Source organism: Hylobates moloch, unplaced genomic scaffold, assembly GCF_009828535.3.
Source record: "Hylobates moloch isolate HMO894 unplaced genomic scaffold, HMol_V3 SCAFFOLD_22, whole genome shotgun sequence".
Classification (NCBI taxonomy): domain Eukaryota; kingdom Metazoa; phylum Chordata; class Mammalia; order Primates; family Hylobatidae; genus Hylobates; species Hylobates moloch.
This window is the reverse complement of record NW_026652297.1, coordinates 8,190,440-8,211,815: the sequence shown is the minus strand read 5'-3', so window position 1 is coordinate 8,211,815 and position 21,376 is coordinate 8,190,440. Positions and strand designations below refer to the sequence as shown.

General features: G+C 36.8%; 1 protein-coding gene across 3 annotated transcripts in view; it reads right to left on the bottom strand.

The window, feature by feature from the left end:
- Window positions 1-21,376, bottom strand: part of XRN1 (5'-3' exoribonuclease 1) — a 137,933-nt gene that overhangs the window by 62,687 nt on the left and 53,870 nt on the right. For all 3 annotated transcript variants that reach the window (XR_004246223.2, XM_032144161.2, XM_032144162.2), the window contains exons 21-25: window positions 11,012-11,174; window positions 9,793-9,906; window positions 6,559-6,657; window positions 2,940-3,055; window positions 2,243-2,389 (exon numbers count right to left, since the gene is read on the bottom strand). Coding sequence is in view for 2 of the 3 variants with exons in the window: in XM_032144161.2 (XP_032000052.1) it covers window positions 2,243-2,389; window positions 2,940-3,055; window positions 6,559-6,657; window positions 9,793-9,906; window positions 11,012-11,174 (639 nt within the window). In the remaining variant the exon portion in view is untranslated. The remainder of the gene's footprint in view (window positions 1-2,242; window positions 2,390-2,939; window positions 3,056-6,558; window positions 6,658-9,792; window positions 9,907-11,011; window positions 11,175-21,376) is intronic.

Sequence of the window (21,376 nt, the reverse complement as noted above, 5' to 3'; positions counted from 1 at the left end):
AAGGTGCTAAAAAGATTTCGGAAAATGAAAATAGATCACATACAGAAATTCAGAATCAGAATGGCACAGGCTTTATCAACAGCAATATGGAAACGAGAAGAGAATGGAACAGTGGTTTCAAAATTCTGAGGGAAGGCCGGGTGTGGTGGCTGACATCTGTAATCCCAGCACTTTGGGAGGCTGAGGCAGGCAGATCACTTGAGGTCAGGGGTTTGAGACCAACATGGTGAAACCCCATCTCTACTAAAAAAAAAAAAAATACAAAATTTAGCCAGGCATGGTGGCAGGTGCCTGTAATCCCAGCTACTCGGGAGGCTGAGGTAGGAGAATCACTTGAACTGGGGAGGCAGAGGTTGCAGTGAGCCGAGATCGTGCCACTGCACTCCAGCCTGGGTGACAGAGCGAGACTGTCTCAACAAAGCAAAACAAAAACAAAAACAAAAACAAAATTCTGAGGGAAAATAATCTTCAACCTAGGATTCTACACCCAGGCAAACTATCAATCAAGTGCAGGAGAAGAATAAAAACATCTCCAGACATGCAAGTTTTCTCAGGAAGTTACTGGAGTAAGTGCTCTATCAAAATGGAGATATAAATCAGAAAGAGTGAGGCATGAAAGTCAGAAAATGAAGGAATCCTATATGGCAGACTGGTAAAGAAAATTGAATTCCTAGGATGACAGTACCGGGAAACTGCAGAATGAGAGCTGCACAACAGCCCTAGAGAGCAATCAGTTCAAACTGAAGCAGGAAGACACAGGTTTTAAAAGAAGTCTCTAAGAGAAAAACGGAACCGAGCGATCACCTGATCTGTTTGACCACACTGTAAACAGCTATGGCACAGAATTTGTTATGTGAACACGGATAAGAAGCAATGAAAAAAACAGCAGAGAAAGCAAAAATGTGTACAAGAAATAAAATGTAATCTTAATACTCCATAAGGTCCAACTGTGAACATTTACTTCACCATAAGGAAGTAAACCTTTAATACAGATTTAATAAAAAATCTTGATAAAAGTTTAGTGAGAGGGGAAATATGTGTGTGAAGGAATCCAGAGTGGTGGAAGTCAAAGAAAGCTGAAGCGCAGGGTAGGAAAGCCACTCACAGCAGAGAATCCATAAATATGTCAAGTTGAAAAATTAAGAAAAAGTAGTTTAAACATGACCTTTTAAAGAAATAAGAAAGTGAACAGAAGAAACAATCTAAATTTCCAGATAGTAATATGGGATTGAATTGTGTCCTGCCTCACTCAGAAGTTATGGAAATAACTTGTGAGTTATTTGGAAATAGGGATTTTAGTAGAGGCAGTCAAACAAAATGTGGTCATTAGCATGGACTCTGATCTGACTGGTGTTCTTACAAAAAGGGGAAATTAGGACACAGAGACAGACGTACAGAGATGAAAGATGATGTGAGACACCCAGTGAGAACATCACATAAACACGGAGGATTGGAGGGATGCATCTACAAGCCAAATATATAACGCTATGAGAAGGTAGAACAGAGGTGCTTCCCTAGTGCCTTCAGAGGGACCATCATTGTCCTGCAATATCTCGATTTTGGACTTTTGGTCACCAGAACTGGTTGACACAATAAATTTCTGTTGTTTAAGCCACCCAGTTTGTGGTACTTTGTTACAGGAGCTAGCCTAGGAAACTAATAAAGAGATCTTCAAATATAACGTTAGAAACCAGTGGAATAATGGAAAGAACATTAAATTATGAATCAGATGTAAATATACTTCCTATAAGTCTTTGTCACTAGTAACTCAGTGTATCTTGGTACTTGGCTTTCTCACTTTTAGTATGAGTTGACTTGCTGATTTCCTAGATAATTTCAGGATTAAAATTCAATAATTCTAAGATAGTGACCTGTGCAGCTACATAGTTCTAAGAATCAGAAAAAATCCACTATGCTAAGAGCTTTGTTTATCCATATCAGTTCTCTCAGTGCTGACATAGGTATGCAAAGCAGTGAACAATGTATGATAGTAAGTTAAGAAAAATTTTAACTAAAGAGGGCAATTCTCATTATATATTTTCTTTTAAATAATATGGTATTTTTCTACTCAATTTTAGCTAGTGGCTATGATATTCCATGATGCAAAATTAAGTCTACACGTAACATATGCCAGATTTTACTAATGGAAATATTTGTCCTCTAAAACTAATGTCAGCAAGGCAAAATAAACAGTATTTTCCTAAGATTTTGGATGACTACTAGTATCTTATTAGGTACTTACCTCTCTAAGTACTCTGCCAGAAGTTGTTCTGCTGCAGATGAATACATCCATTCACTTCCAACTTTCTTAGTATATCCAGGTACCTCCTCATTTTTCTTGTTGAATTTGAGATTTAAACCCACATTTGCTTTATGGTCTCCATGAGGGCTGAATTTAAACCACACATGCGCACACGTGCACACACACAGACACACACACAGACACACACACACAGACACACGAGTTTTAAAATGTCGTTCAAGGAACAAAAAGTTTTGCTTTCAATTCTTAGAAAAGCTCAGTTTTGATTATTCTTCTATATTTTAGTTATTACGGTTATTTCCAAAGTAGCAGTAATTGAAAAACTAGAAGAAAAGCTTCAAAACCCAAGTTAACAAAGCATGTAAATAAATTATGTAATTATAGAGGAAAATGAAATAACAAGATGCAAGGAAATATACTACTGAGGTTCACACACACCCTCTGATACCTTTTTTCAAGGTTCAATTTATTAGCTGCTAAAAAATAAGAACTGTCTTTTCCAACCACCTAAAACATGTGCCATTCAGATGAAAGATCACCATCAGAGAAATTTATGCACAATTTTAAGACAATCCAGAGCAATTAATAAGAAAATAAATACTGAAATATTAAGCATTTAATCTTTATCATTTAATTTTTCTGCCACTTTAAGTAAATTTCTCTAACATAAACTTACTTTCTCCTAGATCCTCTTCCAATAAAAATACTTCCTGTAAACCTTGAAACAAGGTATCCACTCACTCCAAGGCGACTGGCCAACACATATCCTGGGTTGTACTTTATAGAATATTTCTTTAAATATAAAAACAAAAAGGTCAATTATGGAAACACAAGTTTACGTTAAATGTTATTTCTTTACCTTTAAAATCTGGAGATAATCAAGACATCACTAACCATTGGATTGTGGCAATATAAGGATTTTCACTTAGATCCATTTCCCCTTTTTTTTTGAAAGGATCTGTAGGCAGAATTTTTCTGCTCCTCTCTCTTTCTCCTTAAAGGACAGAATTCCCAAGGATGGATAAAAGGGGGGAGGAAATATACAGTTTGTGAAACTGTCTTAAGAAATAAACTCTACTGTAAATACTAAATGGCAAACTCCACAGGCAAGTTTTTTGTTTGTTTGTTTTTGTTTCTACTAATTTTCATATTCCAAGCAGGGCCTAGCAAAGTACTTGGGACAAAATGAGGCCTCAATAATTATTAGAATGAATTAAAAAATAGGTACATCATCAAAATTGTTGCTACTGAGAAAAACTAAAAGTGTCCTTCATATATGGATATAAGTAATATTCTTTTCCCCTAATATTTACTATCATATGAAAATAAACAAGCATGTATAGACCCATAATTAATACAGTCAATGAAATGTAACCTTAATTTATATACTTAAGGGAAGAAAACATATTGTCACATTAAAAAAAAAAAAGTAACAGATCATATAATATTTAACCAGAAAGCAAATGATTCATGAATCCAATACTAACTAGGATAAACTACCATATATTCCTAACATCATGTACATAACAATAAAACATACTTAAGAACATAATCAGATTTAGGAATAATGTAATACAAATCAAGTATCCTTTCCAGAACAGTTCAAAGAATTAAGGTAGTAGGTCTCAAATTTAAGTAGCAACACTTTTCTAACAAGCATTTGGAAATGTGTAGAGGCACATTTAATTACAATAACTGGCATGGGCTACTAGCACTTAATGCCCTTGAGCCAAAGATGCCAAATGTCCTGCCATATACAAAACAGTTTTCTTTAATACATAACTGTCCTGCCCAAATTGCCAATAGTACTCCTTTTGAGAAATAATGGGTTTTGCTATAATTTAAAATTCATTAAAACCATCACAAACATCCTAGAAAATACAAAATAAGTAGCTGAGAAGGTTGTGGTAGAAAAAGAATGCAGCTTGAGTGAAAGTTAAACATATTTGTAAAGAGAAAGAAACCAAACCGGAGAAGGCATGCCTATCAACACTGTACACTATTATACAAGAGGACAGGCTCTTCTAGATCTAGAAAAAGCCAGGGATGAAGGAACACAAGTTCTTTAACCTTCTTTAACCTTCACTGATTCCCAGTACAAAGTTTCAGCTACTTTATCTAATGAGCCACTCTCCTGGTTTCATGACTGCTGTCTAAATTTGTTCTTCCAATGGCACCAGATGGTAAGATTTTGGGGATGACTGCCTTCCATACATAAAGTTTCCTCATGGGTGTGCTGATACATAATGCCTTAAATTCATTTCACAGGATATAAAGCTTTATATTTTACTATTAGTGGAAAAAAAAGGCTAAGTAGCCATAGCTGGTTGATTGTGAGTTAATTTTAGTTAAGTTAATTATCCAACCAATCAATAAGAACAAATGACAGATATCAGAACCTTCCCTCTATTTTAACAGCAGAAAGGAAAGCCACTGGAAATTTTTGGTGAGAAAGTCCTAAAAAAGATGCCATTAAATGCAATTTTCCAATATTCTTGAGGGTTGAGACTGTTCATTCTTAGCTGAGTGGATACATACAGCTTTTGCAGAAAGGCCATTTGTCACTTCCAGTTAAAAATGCAGGCTCTGAATTGTTATGAAAGGTTTAACAGAAAACACAAAGAAACAGAAGGATAAATCCTAGAATTATCTTCAGAGAAATAGATGAAGATATTCCACTCACTGTAAGAACAAGATGCTATATATAGCCAGAGAATAAGGGCACACTTTTAGATATTAAAATGATTAAATTAAATAGAAATTTTAAATGATAAACAATAAAGTTGAATGAATTTCCCAGAGTAGAACGGAAGTATAACAATATAGGAAATGGATGAGGAGAGATAAAACTAAGAGGATTAATCCAGAAGGTCTAAGATTTAACTAAAAGGATTCCCAGAAATAGAAAGCAGGAAAAAAATAGTGAGGAGAAAATTATCAAAGAAATAATACAAGAAAGTTTCTCAGAATGGAAGGGCATCAGTTTCAAGCCTGAAAGAGCTGAACAGGAGAAGGGAAGAAAAAAGATCCATACCAAGGCACACATCCCCACATTATTAAAAAGAACCAGTAAAGGAAAGGTGCTAAAAAGATTTCAGAAAATGAAAACAGATCATATACAGAAATTCAGAATCAGAATGGCACAGGCTTTATCAACAGCAATATGGAAACAAGAAGAGAATGGAACAGTGGTTTCAAAATTCTGAGGGAAGGCCAGGTGTGGCGGCTCACACCTGTAATCCTAGCACTTTGGGAGGCCAAGGCAGATCACTTGAGGTCAGGGGTTTGAGACCAACATGGTGAAACCCCATCTCTACTAAAAAAAAAATACAAAATTTAGCCGGGCATGGTGGCAGGTGCCTGTAATCCCAGCTACTCGGGAGGCTGAGGTAGGAGAATCACTTGAACCAGGGAGGCAAAGGTTGCAGTGAGCCGAGATCGTGCCACTGCACTCCAGCCTGGATGACAGAGCGAAACTCTGTCTCACAAAAAGAAAAAACCAAAACCAAAACCAAAACAAAATTCTGAGGGAAAATAATCTTCAACCTAGGATTCTACACCCAGGCAAACTATCAATCAAGTGTAGGAGAAGAATAAAGACATCTCCAGAGACGCAAGTTTTCTCAGAAGCTACTGGAGTAAGTGCTCCATCAAAATGGAGATATAAATCAGAAAGAGTGAGGCATGAGAGTCAGAAAATGAAGCTGGTTGATTGTGAATTAATATTAGCTAATTATCCAACCAATCAATAAGAACAAATGACAGATATCAGAACCTTCCCTCTATTTTAACAGGAGAAAAGAAAGCCAGTGGAATTTTTTGGTGAGAAAGTCCTGAAAAAGATGCTATTAACTTAAATGCATTTTTCCAATATTCTTTAGGATTGAGACTGTTCATTCTTAGCTAAGAGATACATACAGCCTTTGCAGAAAGGCCATTTGTCACTTGCAACTAAAAATGCAGGCTCTGAATTATTATGAAAGGTTTAAAACACCTAAATCTATTCCCAGAGGGTGTGCTAATCAATGTGCCTCTTATAAGCTTGAACACAATAATCCATAACAATCACTACAGATTAATAACGGGATTTCAGTGATTTCCCCCCACAAAGATCTACATGAAGTTTTGAGCACAGATTCCACACTTATTTTTAAATACTAGATGCAACTGGGAGAGAGAATCTAATCAGTATTAAATAAAATATCTGAAATAAATTCAAAGGAGGTGGCAAAAATATCCTAATATTTTAAAAGTTTATCAATTCTAAATGAAACAATACAAACTACTGTACTCACATGCTGGTTCTGTATTAAAGCATCAAGATTGGGTTCACATGGAATGCTGAAAATCACACGAATCCTACCTTCTGTAATCACATCACCTGAATCCTGAACCTTAGAAGAAGAAAAAAATCACAGTATAGTCTCTTTCAGTACATTTTATTTTTTAACTTATTTGAACACTATTATTTTTGAAATACAGTACGACAAGTTGGATAGTGGAAATTCTCTTGAAATTTGTTAAGTGGGTATGAAAATACTGTAAATTTGAGTTGCTGTATCATTGCTTTAATGGTTAACTTCTTTTGAGACAGAATCTATAATACTGTAAATTTGAGTCACTGTATCATTGCTTTAATGGTTGTTAATTTGTTTTTTCTTGTTTTCTTTTTGACAAGATCTCATTCTGTCAGACGAGATCAGGTGCATTCAGGGTGGTATGGCCGTAGACAGGACCTCACTCTATCATTCAGGCTAAAGTGGTGGGATCACAGCTCACTGCAACCTTGAACTCTTGGGCTCAAGTAATTTTCCTGCCTTGGTCTCCCCAAAGTGGTAAGATAATAGGTGTACGCCACTGCACCTGGACAATCGACAATTATTTTTTATTTTTATTTTTTGGCAACAGGGTCTTGCTCTGTCATCTAGGCTGGAGTGCAGTGGCACTATCATGGCTTGCTGACTTGCTGCACTTGGCTTCCTGGGCTCAAACAATCTTCCCACCTCAGCCTCTCAAGCAGCTGGAGCTACAGGTGTGCACCACTAAGCCCAATTATTTGCAGAGATGAGATTTTGCCATGTTGCCCAGGCTGGTCTCAAACTCTTGGGCTCAACAAATTTCCCCACCCCCACCTTGGCCTCCCAATGTGCTGGGATTACAGGTGCATGCCACTGTGCTTGGCCCAATCATTCTTTTTTTTTTTTGCAAATAATTCCAAAGTACCAAAAAGTTGCAAAAAAAAAAAAAAAAAAAAGTGGAGGTTGCAGTGAGCCCAGATCATGCCACTGCATTCTATCTGGGTAATAGAGCGAGACTCTGTCTCCAAAAAAAAAGAAAAGAAAAAAAATTTATCCAGATTCACCTGTTGTTAGCATTATAAAACAAATGCCTTTAACATTTGTGTACTGTGTGTGTATTTACCTATACATAGTTATCTTTCTGAACCCCTTGAGTATATATGACATACATCATGTCCTTGACCTCAATATATCAGTGTATATTTCCTAAGATAGATATTTTACTATATAACCACAGTACAGTTATTAAGTATATAAATTTACATTGGCATAATACTTATATCTAAGCTACCATCTATATTCCAATTTTGTCAGTTGACCAAATAATGTCCTTTATAGAACTATTTTCTTCCTTTATTATAAGATCCAGATTAGGATCAGATATTGCATTTAATTGTCGTATCTCTTTAGCATCCTTTAATCTAAAATGTATCCACTGCCTTTCTTTGTTTTTGTTTTTATAACACTGACCTTTTAAGTTACTGCTTTTTTTTTTTTTTTTTTTTTTTTTTTAGACAGAGTCTCGATGTGTCATCCAGGCTGGAGTGCGGTGGTATGATCTCAGCTTACCACAACCTCTGTCTCCCAGGTTCAAGCAATTCTCATTCTCAGCCTCCCAAGTAGCTGAGATTACATGTATACGCCACCATACCCGGCTAATTTTTTATAATTTTAGCAGAGATGAGGGTTCGCTGTGTTGGCCAGCCTGGTCTCGAACTCCTGGCCTCAAGTGATTGCCTATCTTGGCCTCCCAAAGTGCTGGGATTACAGGAGTGAGCCACCATACCCAGCCAACATTGACATTTTGAAGAAAATATGATTTGTCCCTCCCTCTCCAACCTGCCTTTAAAAAACAAACAAACAAACAAAAAAACAGTTCCTCATTTTGGGTTTGTTTGATGCTTCCACGTAATTAGGTTATAGTAATACATTCACAGCCAGAATACTGCACAGGTGATGTGTCCTCCAAAGGGTATTACATCTGGAGGTACACAATGTTCATCTGTCCTTTAATGCGATGCTAACTTTGATTATACCATCACGATGTTGCTCAATTTTTTTCCTGCATAATTACAGTTTTTGTTTCCCTTGCAGCTAATAAATAGTCTGTAGGAGATACATTCTAAGACCATGCAAATATCCTGCTCCTGATTGAAAAAAAAAAAATTCCCCCTAGATTTAGTTCCCAAAGATGATTCTTACATGATTCAATCTTTATCATACTGGTTGCACAACGGTTTTTCAACTGCAGCACTCTCTCCAAATTTACTTCTTACATGCTACTACAGACAAGAGCCCTTCCTTTCCCTATTTATCTTTTTACTGTCACTACGGAATCATGAATTCCTGTTTTCCCCCCAGTGGTTTATAATTAATTACTGAATTTAATTATTTTGTCACTCAAAGTATCCAAGATTTGGGTAGTGGTAGTACCCTCAACCTGGTTCCTGTGTTTACATGACATACTCCCACCATTCTTCTGAGCACCTCCTTACTTTCTGACATAACAAGATGTTCCAGGTTCATCTTGTATCTTCCCTGCACCAGATCCAGAATCAGCAATTTCTCTGAGAAGCCCTGTTCCTTTTAGTGAGGTATCAAATTAGAGGTCAAGATCTGGGTGGTACATGTGCTCATTGTGCTAAGGTGTGTTTGCTTCTTATCCCTTTCAGCAAACAGAGCTAGAAACATATGCATACGTGTATATATACATACAGATATATTTGTGCCTATATACACAGATATACAAACATATATACATATTTTAGAAACCATGAGTTCACACTAATACTTCCAAATCTGTCCCTATAGGTTCTTTCTTGCTTTCTCCCCTTCCATATTTGCATGTACCTTTTTCCATTTAAGAACCAAAGTTCCTCAAATATGAACGCATTTACAAATTCACTCAAGCCTATTACATGCCTAAAATAGTTACAAAATTGCTTCATCCATACCACTACAATAAACAAAACTGCTAAAAAAAAAAAAGAGATCAGGATTTGAACACACCACCTCTTGATCCTAATCTGCTCAAGACTGAAAGTATAGTCTTTAGTCTTAGATATATAGTCTTTAGATATATAAGTCAAACACTGTGTTCATAAGTTACATGGATAAATTCTTTATTTTTTCCCTTCATTATTATATTTTAATTTAAACCTAAATGAAGAGAAGTTAAGTAACTGCTTTAAACTAGAGAAAAATGTATCAGTAACAATAATGGAAACTAACTTCTCCAGTGCAGCCATAATAGGGAGTTCCCAGCATAAAGACCATACTTCTCAGAGGAAACAAATCATCCAATGTTTTGATATTGGAGAAACGAGAGTCGAAAGCTCGGATGTCCTACATAAAATAAAAGTAAATCATCTTAGTCACAATTTCTATAGATTGCGTATCAAGTTTTTTTCCTATGGGATTATGACTATGCTGTTTGCAAATGTCAGTGTGAAGATTTTTCTACATAATGCCAACAGCTAAAATTTGTTGACTGGTTATATGGCAGGCACTCTTCTATGTGCTTCACACATTTATTGAGTTCATTTAATCCTCATGACAAACCTCTGTGGCAGAGACCATTATTAGCCTCACTTTACAGATGAGAAAACTGGGGCACAGAAAGGGGATGAATCTTGTCCAAGGTCATGCAGCTAAGAGGCCAACTCAGGCAGCCAGTGCTCTTAAGTCACTTAATCACTACACTGTACTATAACACCCCAAATTACAGGATTGCTACATACTTCAAAAAATTTTTGTCCTCTTTTCGTATCTAAGATTATAAATGCAAAAGTAAATGCCTTTTACATTTATAAGATGATTTAAGGCAAATATTTTTGAAGAATAAAAATATAAAATTCAAGGGTATAAGTTAATGCTGGGATTTTTTCTTTTTGAGACTAAGTCCTTAAAAAAAAAGCATAAAAGGCCGGGCTCAGTGGCTCACACCTGTAATCCCAGCAGTTTGGGAGGCCGAGTGGGTGGATCATGAGGTCAGGAGATTGAGACCATCCTGGCTAACATGGTGAAACCCTGTCTCCACTAAAAAATACCAAAAAATTAGCCAGGTGTGGTGGCAGGCGCCTGTAGTCCCAGCTACTCGGGAGGCTGTGGCAGGAGAATGGCACGAACCCAGAAGGTGGAGCTTGCAGTGAGCTGAGATCACGCCACTGCACTCCAGCCTGGGCAACAGAGCGAGACTCCGTCTCAAAAAAAAGAAAAAAAAAAAGCATAAAAAAGCATAAAAGACAAGTTTCCTAACTATATATGCTGAGTGTCTGAGCATGTAATACTTCTTACAAATAATAAGTTATTTTGTAAATTATATTAAATGATAATCTCTATCATACATTGCTGTATTAGTCTATATTAATATATCATCTTTTCATTATACAGTGTATAAGTGTATTAATAGTGTATATTAAGATAGAATAGAAACTTGATATAGACTTACCTTGACAATAGTTTGATAAACAAAAGGAACAACTTGTTTTGACCACTGTTTCTCTAGACGAACTTCACCATTTTGATTTATTTGATATTTACGACCTGTGAGTAACTGAGCATACACAACCGCAGATGTTTCATTTATTATTATTCCTTTTCTTCTCAGGTAGCTAAAAGAAAGAATAAACATGAAAGAAACATGAAATATACATATGAATGAGTATGCAGATATTCTAGGATGATAATCATCAACTATTGTAAACTATCAACTCATAATCAAATGTGTAAATAAACTTCAAATAAATACGATAGCAGTTCCAGTACCTAACTTGAGACTTTTTGCATTATTTATTTTACTCTGTAGGTACTTCTCCAACTGTCTATGCGATTAAATAAGAACTCACAGAGCTATAAGAACTCCTGTTCTCACATCCACTAGGATCGTTATAATTAAAAAACAGGGAAAAAAATAAGTTTTAGTGATGACATGGAAAAACTGGAGCATCTGCACATTGCTGGTGGGACTGTAAAATGGTGCAGCTGCTGTGGAAAATGGTTTGGCAGTTCCTCAAAAAGCAACATATAATTAACACATGACCCAACAATTCTAAGCATTCCAACCTCCACAGATTGGAAACAGGTACTCAAACAAATATTGATACACAAATGATCATAGCACCACTATTCAAATAGCCAAAAAGTACAATCCAATCCAAATGTTCATAAATGAACAAATGGATAAACAAACAGTGGCATATCTATACAATGGAATATTATTCAGTCATAAAGAGGAATAAGCACTGACACATGCTACAATGTGTATGAACTTCAAAAGCATGCTAAATGAAAGAAGCCTGATACAAAAGGCCATATATCATATGATTCCATTTATACGAAACATCTAAAATAGGTAAATCCATGAAGACAGAAAATAGATTGGGGGTTGCCAGGAGTATGTGATGGCTTTTCCAATCTAAAGTAATTCAGACAGCCTCCTAATTTTTTAGACAAAAGTTTACTGGAACATAGTCATCCATTCACTTCCTGTCTATGGCTGCTTTTGCACTACATGGTAAAGTTGAGTAGTTGTGACAGACATAGTAAAGTCTACAAAGCCTAAAATATTTATTATTTGCCCTTTACAGAAGAAGTTTGCTGACCTTTCATCTAAATATATAATCATTCTTCATTTAAGGAATATTTTCTTATCTCCTTTCCATTTTCTCTTTTTAGAACTCCTATTAGATAGATATTAAAATTCTGACTATATTATTTTCATCTCTTTGTGCTTTTGTACTGCTTACTGAAGGAATTTCTAAGGTTGATCATTTAGCTCACTGATTCAATTTTTAGTATGCCCATATTACTACTCAGTCCATCTACCGAGCTCACTTTACCAATCACACTTTAAAAGTTTTATGTTTATACAAATATATGTCATAAAAGTAGTATATAATATAGACTATATAAAATAGCATATAATATAGTATATAATTATATAACACATTATATATTTTTTCATATCAGCCTATACTTTAATAATGTTGTCTATGGCAAAGTTGGTCTAGCAAAGTTGTCACCTTAGCTAGAAACAAAAGTTTTCCAATAAATTTTTGAAACACACCATTTTCTAAAAATTTATTAGAATTTTTTTCTACCACTTTCACTTAAAAGTCATTTAGCCAGTAATCTTGATATCAACAGCTGACCAGGACATTTCAAGAAATCTTTATAATTATGGGCCAGTATTTCTCATGAAAGTAGATGCAAAAATCTTAAAACAAATTTAAACAGATAAAATCCAATTATGTATAAAAGGATATCATAAATAAATGGGATTTATTCCAGAAATTTAGGGGTAGATTAATATTGGAAATTCAATCAATGTAATTCATCAGATTAACAGGATAAAAATAATATAATCAGTTTGACAGCTGTGGAAAGAACATTTTACAAATCAGCACCAACTAATGATAAAAACTCTTAACCAGAAGGAAATTTCCTTAATCTGATAAAGAACAGTAATTAAAAACAAGCTGCAGTGATAATTTTATTTAAAGATAAATTACTTAGTTTTCCCCTGAAATTGAGAATGACACAATAAGCCAGTAAGAAAACTATAAAGTAATGAAAAAAAGATAATCTACCCAATTTTAAAAAGGGCAAAAGACTTGAACAGGCATTTCACAAAAGAGTATGCATATTCAAATGGCCAACAAACATGAAAGGATGTTCAATTTTATTAGTCATCAGGGAAATGCAAATTAAAGCAAAATGAGATACTACTACTATACCAAAATGGCTAAAATGAAAAAGCAATAGTAAGTACTTATGAAAACAGAAATCAACAGAAGTTCTTACAAACTGCTGGTAGAGTGTAAATTGATACAGTTTGCAAACCTTTTTGGTAGTATCTGTTACAGTTGAATGTAGGCATATGCTATGAAGCAGTAATTCTACTCTTAGATATATACCCAAAAGGAATGCATATATATACGTTCACCAAAAGCCCCAAATGAGAAACAACTCAAATATCCATCCAGTGTAGAATGGAAAAATTGTGCTGTATTCATACAATAGTATCATTAGTGAAAATGAACCAACTATGATTACATGTAACAATATGGATATTAGAATCACAATACTGACCAAATGAAATCAGGCTCAAGAAGAATACACTCTGTGTGAATGAACTTATACTGCATAAAGTTCAAAAATAGAAAACACAGATGTATGTGGTTACAAGTCAAAATAGTTATCCTCATCACTGGGGGTGGGGAGGGAGCAGCAGATGGTAATGGATAAAAGGGTGTACAAGGGACTTCCTTGGATTATGATAATATTCCTGTTACTGTTTTTTGACTTGTATTCTTGTTCCACATGTGAAAATTCATCAAGTAATATACTTATGATTTCACTTATGATTAATACACTTATAATTTGTAGGTATTTTTTGCTCCATATGTATATAGCCATACTTTGGGAGACATTTCAGGTTCAGTTCCAGACCACCACAATAAATTGAGTCACATGAATTTTTCTGTTTCCCAGTACATACCAAAGTTGTGTTTACACTGAGTCTATTAAGTGTATAATAGCATTATGTCTAAAAAAAATGTATATATCTACTATGGTTTGGATATAGTTTGTTTGGCTCCACCAAGTCTCATGTTGAAATCCAATCCCCAGTGTTGGAGATGGAGCCTGGTGGGAGATGTCTGGGTCATGGGGCGGATCCCTCATAAATGGCTTGCTGCTGTCTTCCTTGTAATGAGGAGGATATGGGGGTTTATCACTCTACTAGTTCCCATGAGAACTGACTGTTAAAAAGAACCTGGCACCTCCCTCCCTACCCCTCTCTTGCTTCTTTTCTTGCCATGTGATCTGTACACGCCTGTTCCTCTTTGTCTTCTGCTATGAGTGGAAGCTTCCTAAGGCCCTCACCAGAAGCATATGCTGAGGCCATACTTCTTGTGCAGTCTGCAGAACTTTGAGCCAAACATACCTCTTTTCTTTATAAATTACCCAGCCTCAGACTGGGCTAAGACAATACTTTCATTTTCAAATACAGTTGACACTTGAAAAACACAGGTTTGAACGACATAGGTCCACTTACATGCAGATTTTCTTCCGTATCTAACACTTCTAAGGCAGCAGATGAACCCCTCCTCTGCCTACTCAATATGAAGACGAGGATGAAAACTGTTATGATCAACCACTACCACTTAATTAATAGTAAATATATTTTTTTCTCTTCCTTATGATTTTCTTAATAACATTTTCCTCTATCTTACTTTATTGTAAGAACACACTATATAATACATATACAAAATATGCGTTATCAACTACTTATGTTATTGGCAAGGCTTCTGATGAACAGTAGGCTTTTAGTAGTTAAGTTTTTGGGAGTCAAAAGTTGTATGTGCTTTTTTTACTGTATTGGGGGTCAGCACCCCTACCTCCCACACTGTTCAAAGATCAACTGTACTTTATTGCTCAGAAATGCTAACAGTAGGCTACTAGTAGTTAACTTTTTGCTAGTGGAAGGTCTCGCCTTGATATTGATGACTGTTGATTAGTCAGGGCAGTGGCCGATGAAGGTTGGGATGGCTGAGGCGATTTTTGAAAATAAGACAATAATAAAGTTTGCTGGATCAGTTGACTCTTCATGAAAGATTTCTCTGCAGAAGAGAAGTTCTTTCCAACTTGGACTCAATGCTCTCAAAGTCTGCCATTGCTTTTCAACTAAATTTATGTAATATCCTAAATCCTTTGCTGTCATTTCAACAATGTTCACAGCATCTTCACTATGAGTAGATTTCATCTCAAGAAACCACTTTCTTTGTTCATCTATAAGAAGCTACTCTTGGCCGGGTGCGTTGGCTCATGCCTATAATCTAAGCACTTTGGCACGTTGGGAGGCCAAGGCAGGCGGACACTTGAGAGCATGAGTTTGAGACCAACCTGGCCAAAATGGCAAAACTCTGTCTCTAATAAATATAAAAAAATTAGCTGCATATGGTGGCACTTGCCCAAATCCCAGCTACTCAGGAGGCTGAGGCACGAGAATCGCTTGAACCCAAGAGGTGGAGGTTGCAGTGAGTTGAGATCGCACCACTGCACTCTGGCTTGGGTGACAGAGCGAGACTCTGTCTCAAAACAAAACAAAACAAAGAAGCAATTTCTCATCCATTCAAGTTTTATGAGAAAGCAGCAATTCAGTTCCATCTTAAGGTTCCACTTCTAATTCTAGTATTTTTTGCTATTTCCACCACATCTGCAGTTACTTCCTCCACTGAAGTTTTGAACCTCTCAAAGTCATATAGGAGGGTCGGAATCAACTTCTTTCAAATTCCTGCTAATGTTGATAGATACTTTGAAATCCCATGAATCATGAATGTTCTTAATGGCATCTATAATGGTGAATCCTTTCCAGAACGTTTTCAATTTACCTTGCTCAGATCCACCAGAGCAATCACTCAGAGTCTTGCTCTGTCACCCAGGCTGGAGTGCAGTGGTGTGATCTTGGCTCACTGCAACCTTCGCCTCCCAGGTTCAAGCAATTCCACTGCCTCAGCCTCCCAAGTAGCTGGGATTACAGGTGTCTACCACCATGCCCAGCTAATTTTTGTATTTTTAGTAGAGACAGTGTTTCATCATGTTGGCCAGGTTGGCCTCGAACTCCTGACCCCAGGTGATCCGCCCACCTCAGCCTCCCAAAGTGCTGGAATTACAGGCATGTGCCACTGTGCCCGGCCAAAAATGTATTTCTTAACTACTAAAATTTGAAAGTTCAAATTACTCCTTGATCCATGGGCTGCAGAATGGATGTTGTGTTTGCATGCGTGAAAACATTATCTCCTTGTACATCTCCATCAGAGCTCTCAGTTGATCAGGTGCACTGTCAATGAGCAGTAATATTTGGAAAGGATCTTTACTATGACCAGTAGGTCTCAACAGTGGACTTAATATTCAGTAAACCACACTGTTAACCGATGTGCTGTCATTCAGACTTTGCTGTTCCATTTATAGAGCACAGGCATAGATTTAGCAGAATTCTTAAGGGCCCCACGATTTTCAGAATGGTCAATGAGCACCAGGTTCAACTTAACCAGTTGCACTTTTCCCTAACAAGAGAGTTAGCCTGATTTTTGAAGCTCTGAAGCCAGGCATTGGCTTCTCCTCTGCACCTATGGAAGTCCAGGATGGCATCTTATTCCAATAGAAGGCTGTTTCGTTCTTGTTTGTTGTTTAGTGTAGCCATCTTCATCAATGATCTTAGCTAGATCTGGATGATTCACTATAGCTTCTACATTAGCATTTGTTGCTTCAGCTCACACTTTATATTATGGAGATGGCTTCTTTCCTTAAACTTCATGAACCAACGTCTGCTCACTTCAAACTTCTTCTGCAGCTTCCTCACCTCTCTCAGCCTTGGTAGAATTGAAGAAAGGTAGGGCCTTACTGTGGATTAACCTTTGGCTTAAGGGAATGCTGTGACTAGTCTCGTCTTCTATCCAGACCACTAAAACTTTCTCCATATTAGCAATAAGGTTGTTTAATTTGCTTATCATTGGTATATTCACTGGAGTAGCACTTTTGATTTCCTTCAAGAATTTTTCTTTTGTATTCACAACTGTTTGGTGCAAGAAGCCTAGCTTTTGGCCTATATCAGCTTTTGATACGCCTTCTTCACTAAGCTTAATCATTTCCAGCGTTTGATTTAAACCTAGAAACATGTGATTCTTCCTGTCACTTGACTACTGAAGAGGGCTATTAACTGGCCTAATTTCAATATTGCTATGTCTCACAGAATAGGGAAAGAGAAAGAGACTAGGGGACCATTGGTTGGTAGAACAGTCAGCACACACGCAACATCTATTGATTAATTCACCATCTCAAATGCGCATGGTTGATGGTGCCCAAAAACAATTACAACAGTAACATTAAAAATCACTGATCATAGATGACCATGACAGATATAAAAATAACAATAATAAAGTTTGAAATACTGTGAGAATCAGCAAAATGTGACACACAGGCATGAAGTGAGCACATACTGTTGGAAAAAATGGCACTGACAGAGTTGCGACATGGTTGTCACAAGCCTCTAATTTGTAAAAAATGCAACTATCTGTGAAGCACAATAAAGAGAAGCACAATAAAACAAGGTACGGCTGTATTTCAATGTTTCCATTAAAATAAAATCCCCCAAATAGTTAGTTAGCTCAAAAGTTTTAAATTCCCAAGTGGTTGGAAGATTTTCGTCCATTTACTTTTTCTTTTACTATATACTTTTACTGCTTTGGGGTCAGTGTTGTTGTCTGTCTGAAAATTTCTTAGCCAGACTTGGTGGCTCACCCTTGTAATTCCAAGTACTCCAGAGGCTAAGGCAGGAGTATCACTTGAGGCTAGGTGTTCGAGACTAGCCTGAGCAACACAGTGATACCCCATCTCTACAAAAAATTAAAATAGTAGCCTGGCATGGTGGTGTGCACCTATAGTCCCAGCTATTGCAGAGGCAGAGGCAGGAAGATTGCTCGAGCTCAGGAGCTCCAGGTTGTGGTAAGGTATAATATGAATGTGCCACTGCACTCCACCCTGAGTGACATAGTAAGATGCCATCTCACTAAAAAAAAAAAATATATATATATATATATATATAGAGAGAGAGAGAGAGAGAGATGAATGAAATAAAATTTATTGTATTTTCTTACTATCCTGCATGCAAGGGTTTTTAATATATGGTGCATAATCTGATCTATAACTTTTACAACAATGAATTATATTATTTTGATCCTATTTTTGCATAGTTGTTTTTTGATTACTAGATCTGTCAGGAGCCGGGCATGGTGGCTCATGCCTATAATCCCAGCACTTTGGGAGGCTGAGGCGGGAGGATCACTTGAGCCCAGGAGTTTGAGACTAGCCTAGGCAATATAGTGAGATCTCGCCTCTATTAATAAAAAAAAGAAAAAAAGATCTGTCAGGGATAGAATGGTCAGACTCCCAAACTTATAGTGATCCTTAATTTGCTTCAGTTTTTCCTGCAGTTTGCAAGACACAATTGATTGTAAGACATATCATTATTTGATGTACCACCGAACAAGAAAAAGAATCCTCCAATTAAACTTTGACACTGCAAAATATATTATAAGTTCATAAATGACAAAAAGTAAAAAAATGTGTTTTAGAATCCACCAAATACAACTGTATGTTAATTATGTTCTTCAGTGTATACAGGTTTTTTTTTTTTTAATCTTTTCCCTTTTTAGTGTATACAGGTTTATGTTTGTTTTATCTACAGTGTGAAGTAAACTTTTTGTAAATAATTATCTTTTCTCCTATTTATTCTTTTGGCCTTCAGTGAAGCTTTGTCTGATTTTTAACACTGCAATCCTCATTTTCTTTTTATCTGTATTTCACAGGTATATATTTGATAATGTGTAATTTAAAAAGACTAAATCAAACCAAATGTTTATTTAAAAATATTTGGAATATAGGCCGGGTGCGGTGGCTCACGCTTGTAATCCCAGCACTTTGGGAGGCCGAGGCGGGTGGATCACGAGGTCAGGAGATCAAGACCACGGTGAAACCCCGTCTCTACTAAAAATACAAAAAATTAGCCGGGCGTGGTGGCAGGCGCCTGTAGTCCCAGCTACTCGGAGAGGCTGAGGCAGGAGAATGGCGTGAACCCGGGAGGTGGAGCTTGCAGCGAGCCAAGATTGCATCACTGCACTCCAGCCTGGGTGAGAGAGCGAGACTCCTCTCAAAAAAAAAAAAAAAAAAAAAAAAAAAAAAATTTTTTTGGAATATAAATATAAAACTATACTTTCTAAAAACTGTGGATGGTGAGGGGTTACTGTGCTTTAGACTTTACTAACTGGCTATAGGTGTACTTCTTGTAGTTGGTCAACAGTTGAATGATGATCTTGGTGATGTAACCTAAGTGCTTTTGTATTTTAATAAAAGAACTATATAGCCTCTTAAATTTATTGACACAATTCTTAGTTTGGTCATTTCTGTCATCTTATTTTAATTCTACTTTTTGGCTTCCTAAATGATGTCTTATTTTGCCTTTCTATATTCTAGTCATCTTTCATTCATTTGATTTTTTTCATCAGTCATCTGCAAGTCAGAAATCTTGAGTTCCAATTTCTACTAATGGTTATTTAAAAATTAAATTTAAAAAATATTCATACTTCTTGGCTGGGTGCGGTGGCTCATGCCTGTAATCCCAGCAATTTGGAAAGCTGAGGCAGGTGGATCACTTGAAGTCAGGAGTTCAAGACCGGCCTGGCTAACACGACGAAATTCCGTCTCTACTAAAAATACAAAAAAATACAAAAATTAGCCAGGCATAATGGCCCACACCTGTAGTCCCAGCTACTTGGAAGGCTGAGGTGGGATAATAGCTTGAACTCAGGAGGCAGAGATTGCAGTAAGCTGAGATGACGTCACTGTACTCCAGCCCAGGTGATAAGAGTGAGAGCCTGTCTCAGGAATAAAAAAAAAAACTTCGTACTTCTCTAATTTTCTAAATTATAAATGAAGTTATCTTAACTTTCTCCTATGTAAAGAGTGTTAGCACTAAAAAATTAATTCTATATTTTAATAGTTCCAGTGTTTATCACTGGTCATTTAATAACTACATTTTTTTTTTTTTGTTAGCGGGGAGACGAAGTCTTGCTCTGTTGCCCAGGCTGGAATGCAGTGGCACAATCTTGGCTCACTGCAACCTCCACCTCCTGGTTCCAGCAATCCTCCTGCCTCAGCCTCCTGGGTAGCTAGGACTACAGGCGCACACTACCATACCCGGCTAAGTTTTTTTTTTTTTTTTTTTTTTTTTGAAGATGGAGTCTCACTCTTTCGCCCAGGCTGGAGTGCAGTGGTGCATTCTTGGCTCACTGCAACCTCCCCCTCCCAGGTTCAACAAATTCTCCTGTCTCAGCCTCCCGAGTAGCTGGGATTACAGGTGCCCACCACCATGCCTGGCTAATTTTTGTATTTTTAGTAGAGACAGGGTTTTGCCACGTTGGCCAGGCTGGTCTTGAACTCCTGACCTCAGGAGATCCACCCGCCTTGGCCTCCTAAAGTGCTGGGATTAAAGGTGTGAGCCACCGTGTACAGCCAATAACCACATTTTTAATGTTGATCAATCTCTTGCTTGATAGAGGTGTAGGGTGTTGGAGCTGTTCTCCAAATTATCCTCTATGTGCATCACTTTCTCCATGATGTCCCATAAAGTACTTCCTTGCCCCCTTTTCCAGGTCTTCTTCCATTCCTAAACCTTTTCACTCCATTTTATCCTCAATTTCTCCCTCCTTATCTGAAGGTTCCACCACTTCCCTATCAAATAGTAGTTGTTTGTTTTCATACCATGCACCCTCAGGGGTAGGAGAGAGTTTTGGTGTTCTCCTTACAGCCCACTGAGACCTCAAAATCTCTAGTAGTAAACTACCCTCCACTTCCCATTCTATTCTTACGTCAATGTCTACATGTATGATCTACCCATCACCGTAACTCATTTTCATAACCTCTTTATCTCCAATAACCTCCTTCATTTCACCTAAGCCAGCAATTTCTATGGCTATGACTTGGTTTTTGACATTATCCATAACCACTGAACCTCTGAAATCACTAACACAAACATCTTACTGTCTGATAACTTCCTCTTCATCCAACTTGCATGTTCAACTACTTTGTTCAATTTTATCTGTGATTTCCAAACCACTAAACTTTCTATCTTCTCCCAGACTTTTTTTATTTTGAGACAGTCTTGCTCTGTTGCCCAGGCTGGAGTGCAGTGGTGTGATCTTGGCTCACTGCAACCTCTGCCTCCCAGGTTCAAGTGATTCTCCAGCCTCAGCTT